This window comes from Gavialis gangeticus, unplaced genomic scaffold (genome assembly GCF_001723915.1).
Source record: "Gavialis gangeticus isolate Ggan-Ray unplaced genomic scaffold, GavGan_comp1, whole genome shotgun sequence".
Lineage (NCBI taxonomy): Eukaryota > Metazoa > Chordata > Crocodylia > Gavialidae > Gavialis > Gavialis gangeticus.
The window spans coordinates 29,727,752-29,736,354 of NW_017729008.1; the positions used below are offsets into that span (position 1 = coordinate 29,727,752).

At 46.0% G+C, this 8,603-nt stretch overlaps 2 protein-coding genes across 3 annotated transcripts in view; one reads left to right on the forward strand and one right to left on the reverse strand.

The window, feature by feature from the left end:
* DCLRE1C (DNA cross-link repair 1C) overlaps positions 1-8,603 on the forward strand; it is a 39,684-nt gene that overhangs the window by 20,428 nt on the left and 10,653 nt on the right. Inside the window, exons 4-5 of one of the 2 annotated variants that reach the window (XM_019509517.1) lie at positions 4,737-4,796; positions 5,447-5,502. In XM_019509517.1, coding sequence (XP_019365062.1) covers positions 4,737-4,796; positions 5,447-5,502 — 116 coding nt within the window. The remainder of the gene's footprint in view (positions 1-4,736; positions 4,797-5,446; positions 5,503-8,603) is intronic. The other variant, XM_019509518.1, reaches the window with a different exon arrangement.
* SUV39H2 (suppressor of variegation 3-9 homolog 2) overlaps positions 5,447-8,603 on the reverse strand; it is a 38,306-nt gene continuing 35,149 nt past the window's right edge. The window contains exon 6 of the mRNA XM_019509521.1: positions 5,447-5,574. Coding sequence (XP_019365066.1) covers positions 5,531-5,574 — 44 coding nt within the window. The 3' untranslated portion in view covers positions 5,447-5,530. The remainder of the gene's footprint in view (positions 5,575-8,603) is intronic.

Below are 8,603 nucleotides of genomic sequence, written 5' to 3' on the forward strand. Positions count from 1 at the left end.
CTTGTCAAAGGCCTTCTTGAACTCCAGATAGATAACATCTACCTCAACTTCTGCATGTAAACAATTAGTGGCCTTGTCGTAAAAGGAAACTAGGTTAGTCAGGCAGGACCTGCCTGCTAAAAACCCATGTTGTTTACTCCTCCACATCACATTAGTCAGCGGGCTCTCACAGATGTGCTCCTTGATAATTTTTTCTAGGATTTTCCCAGGGATAGAGGTAAGGCTGACCGGTCTATAGTTCCCCGGGTCCTCCTTTCTCCCCTTATGAAACATTGGGACGTTAGCCCTCTTCCAATCCTCCGGAACCTGACCCGAGTGCCATGAGTACTTACATATCTTTGCCAGCTATGACCCCCGCTAAATCCTTCATTACCCGTGGGTGGAGTCCCTCCAGTCCCGGTGATTTGAATACATCCAGTCCCTCCAAGTGTCTTTTTACTGTGTTGGCACTGACCATTGGTCGGCTGATGTTCCCTTTGTTGGCATCCATGATGTATGTTGAGGGTTTGTCTAGGTTCCCATTTAAGAAGACAGAAGCAAAAAACTCTTTGAAGATCTCTGCCTTGTCCCTGCTATCCATCACTAAGTCCCCCTGCCCGTCCTATATGGGACGCCACACCCTCTTTTTGCTCCCAAAGTACCTAAAGAATGACTTTTTATTGTCCTTAATCCCTGATGCTATCCTGAGTACTAGAGTTGCCTTGGCCTTCCTGACTGACTTCCTGCAGGTGCGGGCCAAAGAAGTATACTCCTCTTTGCTAGCTACCCTTTGCTTCCATTTCCTGTACGCCTCTTTTTTTTGCCCTTAAGGTATCTTGGATGCCCCTTGTTATCCAAAGGGGCTTCCTGGCCCCCTTGCCCCCTTTCCTCTCCCATGGGATTGACTCACTCTGAGCCCAAAGAATCGTTTCCTTGAGGAATGTCCACCCATCCTGGACCCTCAATGCATCTAAGTTCTTAGCTCTTAGCACCCTGCTAACCAATCCCAAGTCTATTAAATTCATCTTTTTTAAAGTTCAGCACCCATGCCCTGCTGCGTATAATGCCTGCCCTTCACTGGATAGTGAATTTAATCATTTGGTGATCACTGCCCCCCAAGTTGCCTTGAATCCACAGGTCCCCCACCAGGTCATCCCCTGTGGCCAACACCAAGTGGAACAAGGCATTGCCCCTGGTGGGACACTTTACCTCCTGTGTTAGGTGGAGGTCCTGAATACAGGTTAAAAACCTGAGAGAGCGGTTAGATCTAGCTGACTGCTCATCCTAGCATATGTTTGGGTAGTTAAGGTCCCCCATGACTACCATATCACTAGACCTTACAGCCTCTTTGAGCTGCTTGGAAAATTCCTGGTCTAGCTCGTCATCCTGGTGCGGCAGCCTGTAGTAGACCCCCACCACCAGATCCCTTTCACCCTGAGCCCCTAGGATCCTAACCCACAGAGTCTCTGCTTGACCACCCTCTGACCCTAATTTGATTAGGGAAGATGTGTACTGTTCTTTGATATAGAGAGCAACTCCCCCACCTTTTTTCCCTACTCTGTCTCTCCTATATAACCTACAGCCCTCTATTCCCACCAGCTGTGAGAAGAGTCCCACCAGGTTTCAGTTAGTTCCACTAGGTCAAAGTTGTTGCTCACTAGCAAGAGCTCTAGATCCTCCCGCTTGTTTCCCATGCTTCTGGCATTTGTGTATATATACACCTAATCCCCTGGTGGCTGTCCCTGGTCCCCCCCTTAAACTGCTGTCTAATAGGATCTTTGCTGCGTACCTGGGTTGATCTTGTGGGTATCTCTTGGTTCGGTGTACTGTGGCTCCCTCCGACCTCATTCTCCCCTTCTTCGGGCGAACCTAGTTTAAAGCCTGCCGGAGGAGATCAGCCAACCTGAAAGAGGACACACACTTACCTTTGAGGAGAGAGGTGAAGTGCATCCCATCCAGGCATGTCTCTTGTTCTGAAGTATGGGTTACGGTCCAAAAAGCCAAAGCTGGCCTCAAGACACCATTTCCAAAGCCGCAAGTTGACCTCCCTGATGCAGGTCTCGTGGCGTTGTCCAAGTCTGCTCACTGAAAGAACAAATGAGAAGACCACCTGCGCCCCTGTCTCCTTCAGCTTGTCCCCCAGAGCTTTGTAGTCCTTCATCAGGCAATCTGGGCTGCTCCTGGCCACATCATTAGTGCCCACATGGATTAAGACCATGGGGTAGTAATCCGTGGTCCACACAAGGGCCGGGATTGTCTCCATCACGTCCCGAATCTGAACTCTGGGCAGACAGGAGACCTCGCGTGTCATGGGATCCTGGTGACAGATGGGACCCTCTGTTCCTCTCAGGATGGAGTCACCTATGACAAGTACCTGGCATCTCTTCTGGGTCAACTGGCCTCCTTCAGTCTGTTCTGTGCATGGAGTGGCCTCCTCTCCAAGGGTTTCCTCCTCTCCTTCCTCTTCCTCCAGTGTTGCCAGGGCTTCATACCTGTCCCCCAGCTGGACTGAGGGAACTGATACTGCACCACTGCAAGCAGCCCTGGTTCTGGAGGGAACCTTCTGCCATTCCACTGTGGAGGGCACCTCCTGGGACTCTTCTCCCTTTTGGTGCTTGGCCCTGCAGGGAAAGGAAATACCTGTCAGCTTTGTCCTCTGCTTCTCGTGTGGGACAGGTGGGGGGAGTCCCATTCCCGCAGGACTTAAATTTATTCAGCTAATTGCAGCTGTTGTTCCCAGTAATGGCTTACAGTGATGGAGCAAAATATGTAGTCACTTAATCAGACAGCAGTAGATTGGGTGTCCTGTTCACAAGCTCTGGTATAAACATCATCATCCTCTCTTTCTGTATGCACCACAATTGTAAAATTAATTAATATCAGAGTAGGAGAGTAGTTTATAATGTTGACGTCTAAATGTTTTATGATCAGCAACCTGATTGAATCTGTTCATGCAAAGAGGGAGAGTTGATCTTGATCTGTTGAAACCTCCCATAGTGATTGCAGCATACAGACAGAATTTTTTTACTTAACCTCTGCAACCAAATTTTCTTTAACTGACCATGAAGGAACCTTCCTGAGGCAGATCAGACCTAAAGCCTGGACCTAAAGACTGCCATTGAATTCGACTCAGTTTAATTCCACTACGGTTATCTGTGGCAGGTGTACTGATGTACTCTACCCAGGGAGGCGGGTAGAAGAGTGAAGCAGATCACCTACTTCAATTGTTTGTGCTGAATGATGTTCAGGCAGTTAATTGGTACTCAGAGGCAGAGTCATTTTTGTTTAAATATTTCATTAATGGCCCAAGGTGTCATGAATTCCCATGGGTGGTACTCATAGGTGGATTCAGGATTTTGAAAAGGGGTGTGTGGAAGCAGCAACCAGTGCTGCAGAGGGGCTGCACCCCTGCTTCCAGCATGCCCCCCCACCCCATGCTGGGCAGTACATACTGCAGGAGCAACAGCTGGGGATTAGCTTTAAGTCCCCAAAGCAATTAAGACTCCCCCACCCCTGGTCTCAGCACCCACCCCCTATGATCAGTGCCATCTCTTCCCCCCTGCCTTGCCCTCTCTATTTATTTATGTGTCTGCAGGAAGGGGAGACCCACCTGTTGATGCTGCCACTGCTGTCCCAGGTACTCCTGGCCTGCTCCATTAGTGGTGGTGGGAGGGTTCTTCCTCTGCACCCGCTTCCAGGCTACTGGGGAACACCTGGGCCGGCAGGGGGAACCTGCCTGTCACTGTCCCTGTCCCAAGCTGAGCCCAGCTTCCCACATAGCTGATCCTCCCAGGCCCAACTGGAGCAGGACAGGAGCAGCTCTAGGATGCCCTCTGCCCCTGGGGACAGCAGTGGCAGGTGGGTCTCTCCTTCCTGTGCCCAGAGTTGTGAACAGAGAATGCCAGGGGAGAATGACATGGGAGGGAGATGCCACTGAGCACAGAGGGGTTGCCAAGACCTGCAGGGAATACTTACTTGCTTCAGGGACTTTACGGGGAAAAAAAGGCCCCAGCTGCTACTTCTGCAGCATGGTCTTGACTCTGTAGGGACCCAAGCATCTGGGGCTGTGGGGAACCAGATCTGCCAAGTGACATTTAGAAAGTGTATAGATCCACCTTTAGTGGTACTGGTGTTTTAACAACAGCACTAACTAGAGTTCCTTTTAGGTATTGGTTGACCTTGGCACATGTAATTCTTTTGTGGCTCGGTTTGAGTTTGCTACTTGTATAGCGTGTTTAAATCTTAGCTATCTGGTAAGGAAATACAAAATCACAGCTTTGGGATTGTAATGAGACCAAGACTTTATAGTGGCTGAGAGCCAAGTTGTTCATCTGCTATCCCAACAAAGCCAAGGGGCTGGAATGAGCAGTGCTGCAGCTCATGTTACGAGGATTGACGGACACTTACCCCCACACTCCTGCTTTGTGCAGATCTTTCAGTCCTGTAGATAACTAAATCATCCTCTGCCCTGCATCAGGACAGGGGAAAAAGCATACAAGAATTAGCCCAAATGGAGGATAGACTGGGAGCCCAATTAGTGCATCTATTCCCCAGTCAGGAGCAGTTTGCACAGAATTTGTTATTGGAAGAGACTTTTTTCTTTTGGCTATTTCTGGAGCCAAAAGAATATGCTGTCTCCACTAAGTCTATATGAACACTTAAGGATGTCCACATAATACTAGTGAATACCTGTTATTAAGCATATTCTAATGGCAGTTTGCAATGTATCTTAAAATACATTTCTTTTTTTGCTGTAGATTGCACTTGAAGTTGAAACTCCAACTCAGATTTCTTTAGTTGATGAAACATCGGGTGAGGTAATTATATATAAAAAAGGGGGAGTTTTGTATGGTTTGTTAAACATACAAATGGAAATTTAACTTTGAAATAAATATTATAATAACAAGCAATTTCTCCTTTTCAAAGCTATAAATAGCTAGGTGGAGTCCTCTTTTTTCCGCTCTTCTAATCTTCAGCTGTGCTCTTCAACTTTCCACTGCTCCTCTGATTCTCCATTCATGTGTCTCCACTCATGTGCCTTTTTCAGCCATACTGAAATGTGTCTAAAAACCATACTGAAATGCAGCTAGAAGCCAGGCATGCACTCAGCACTTTTCCCCATGCAGAGCCAGTGTGGGGTGAAGCAATGCATTTTGAGATTTGGACCTTCAACAAACAAGCTCTTAAAACTTGAGAAGGGGAATGTGGCTTGGTCCCTTTTGACCAGAATCCATGAGCTTGGTCTGAGACATAATCAGCTAGTCAGAAATGACTTGAAAGTCATTGCCATGCAGATTCTGAGTGGAACAGGGAAGAGAAGACCACACTCCTCTCTCAGTGAAGGTGTACCCAAGTACCACCAGAGGTTCAGAAGAGCCGTAGATTGATCTGATCACTTTCAGGGCCATGGTCCCACAGCCTGAGACTTGCACTAACCTGTTAATATGTTGGCTTGACTTTTTTTTAGAAAGAAGATATAGTGGTGACGCTTCTCCCAGCTGGTCACTGCCCGGGATCAGTCATGTATGTGCTGTCCACACTCAGTATGGTTTTAAATGTAAATGATGGCTTGTTGTAATAGTAAGTTCCATTTTTCTAGATAGAAGAAATGACAGTATCATTCTGATGATGTCTGTGTGTGTTCTTTTTTTTCCCACCCCCCTCCAAAACAAGCATAACAGTTGCACTCTGCTTATGAGAGGTTGACCTGCAATTGGGCCCCTCCAGTCTGGACATTTGTATTTGCACTTTTGGGCATGCAGCAGAAATACCCAGTCATACTTTTTTTCCCCTTGTTTTTTCCCCAATGCAATTTTTATTTTAATATTTTGTACGTATTTAACTCCTTATGATTAAACCTAAACCTAAGGTTTAACTGGTTGATGCCTCTGGGATTTTGTAGGAGCAATATCATTTCATTGTCTTTACAGATATTGTCATTCAGGGGGGAAAGACTGTTTTTCCTAAATCAAACTGAAAATGTGGTACTTATAAACAGGGTTGGGTTTTTTTAATGATTAAAACAATACTATAGTTTGCTAATGCATATGTTTGTTGCTATTCTGGTAGCCTCCTTTAAGATGAATAACAGTGGTTGTGCAGGATATACTAACAAAGTGGGAGAGACTTGCCTTCTCTGGGCTAAGTTATGCTATATTTTGTATTCTTATGAGTAGGTCATGACTGCAGTTGCTGTGTTCCAGAATCTTATTTACAAAGAGACTTTTCATATGGGTTTGGCTCTGAGCCCTGGGTTGGAAAATGTGAGACTTAAGGAAACAACTGAAAACTTAACCAAAGCAATCTAAACACATGGGTATTGCATATGGGATTGCATTTAAAATTTCTTATTTATAACTAAATCAAAACAAAGGAAATGGAGTCTGCCCATTACTCTACTTCTCACTTCACCAGTTGCTTCTCTAAATGGTGGTAACAAATAGTAGCAGAAAGTTGTAGCCTCTTATTTCACTTTCATGTGGGTGGTAAAACAGGGTTTCCTGGAGTGGTAAGCAGCTTGAGGAGGGGAAAAGCAACCTATTTCAGTATCATTTGATTCCAAATGTCTAGCATAATTCTCACGTGGATTGAGATGTATATTCCTCACAAATAGCCAACTCCTGCTTCCAATGAGAGAACTGCATCCACAGATCTTGCCCCTGAAAAATGCTTCATTTAGGCTAGGTACACATATTCAAAAAGCCTGATGAGGAATTGATTTAAGTAATGTGGATTTCTATAAGCGGTGTAGTTTAGATCAGTAGCAAACAGAACACACATTTGCCCTTTGGTGTGGGGCAACTCTTAGACCGGGTTCTGCCATTTTTAAGCCAATCTGTGTGGGTCGAACTTCTGTTCTGTTACGGGTATAGATTGATTTCTGATCGCTTATACCAGTAGAAGTGTAATGTCTGTACCTGGGCTCAGAGTTCTAGTGGTTTGGATGTCTCTTGGTAAACTATTCTAGTTTACTGCCTCGTTTGTTAAAAAATATCTCCCATTTGAACCTGTGTCGCTTCAGCTTACTGCCATTGAATCTAAATATACTTAGTATACTACTTCAGTGTGGGTTAGATAATATTATAGTAGCGGGTTATTTCATCTTTCAGCATCCTTACTTAAAGGTTGTTACCAAGTCATCCCCTAAGCTAGATAAACCAAATGGAAGGTAAAATTTTCCTGTGAAGCCCGATGAATATGAGAGATACGTAATGGCAAAGGTGGAGGAATCCTGACTAATATTGTGAAACAGAAAATTCCAAATTTTAAACTAGCATAGTATATATATGTTCTGGTCATTTTGACTTTATTCTGTCCTGCTTGGACAAAGTACTTCCTTCCTATCTTATCCAGAAGCAGCTCACACCTACCTTTAGAAACATTGATCACTAATATAGGTATATATGGCTACAATAGACAACTGAAGTCATCTTTCACCAATACAGATAAAAACCTCATAGACCAGGATTAAGGACAACAAAAAGTCCTTCTTCAAATACACTGGGAGTAAAAAGAGGGCACCGGATAATATAGGGCCCCTGTTAGACTCAAATGGCAATCTTGTGGCTACGCCAGACGAGAAAGCTGAAATTTTTAACAAGTTCTTTGCCTCTGTTTTCTTGGACAGGGATCAGGACAGCTCTCCCACCACAGGTAGGGGCAGTCTTGGGGATAGCACTGCCAGGCCTCAGGCCTGCGCAGAAGTAGTTCGGGATCTTCTGGAAGGGCTAGATGTTTTTTAAATCTGCGGGCCCTGATGCCCTCCACCCACGGGTGTTGAGGGAGCTGATGGGGGTCATTACTGTGCCCTTGGCCCGGCTGTACAAGCAATTGAAGTCCATGGGCCAGGTGCCCGGAGATTGGAAACTAGCTAATGTGGTCCCCATTTATAAGAAAGGGAGAAAGGAGGACCCATGAAACTGTAGGCCCATAAGCCTCACATTGGTCTTGGGGAAAATCCTTGAAAAAATTATCAAGGATCACTTCTGTGAGGGGCCAGCAGGGGAGATCATGCCCAGGGGAAATCAACATGGGTTCATCAAAGGCAGGTCCTGCCAGACCAACCTGATGGCCTTTTATGACCAGGTAGCTAAATCCCTGGATGATGGTGTCGCTGTAGACGTCGTCTTTCTGGACTTTAAGAAGGCCTTTGACGCTGTCTCTCACCCCATTCTCATTAATAAATTGAGCGACCTGTGGCATTGATGCCTACACAATGGATGGGTCAAAAATTGGCTGATGGGGCGCACCCAGAGAGTGGTAGTGGACGGGTCGTACTTGACCTGGCGGGATGTGAATAGTGGGGTCCCCCAGGGCTCGGTCCTGGGGCCTACACTGTTCAACATCTTCATCAGTGACTTGGATGAGGGGGTGGAAAACACGTTGTCCAAGTTTGCCGATGACATCAAGATGTGGGGAGAAGTAGGCATGCTGCAATTAGATTTAGACAGACTACAGAAGTGAGCAAATGGTAACAGGATGGGGTTCAATGTAGATAAATGTAGGCTGCTGCACGTGGGGAGAAGGACTCCACGGCATACATACAAGCTGGGGAGCTCCCCCCTTGTGAGCACAGAGGCGGAAAGGGATCTTGGAGTCATTATTGACTCCAAAATGAACATGAG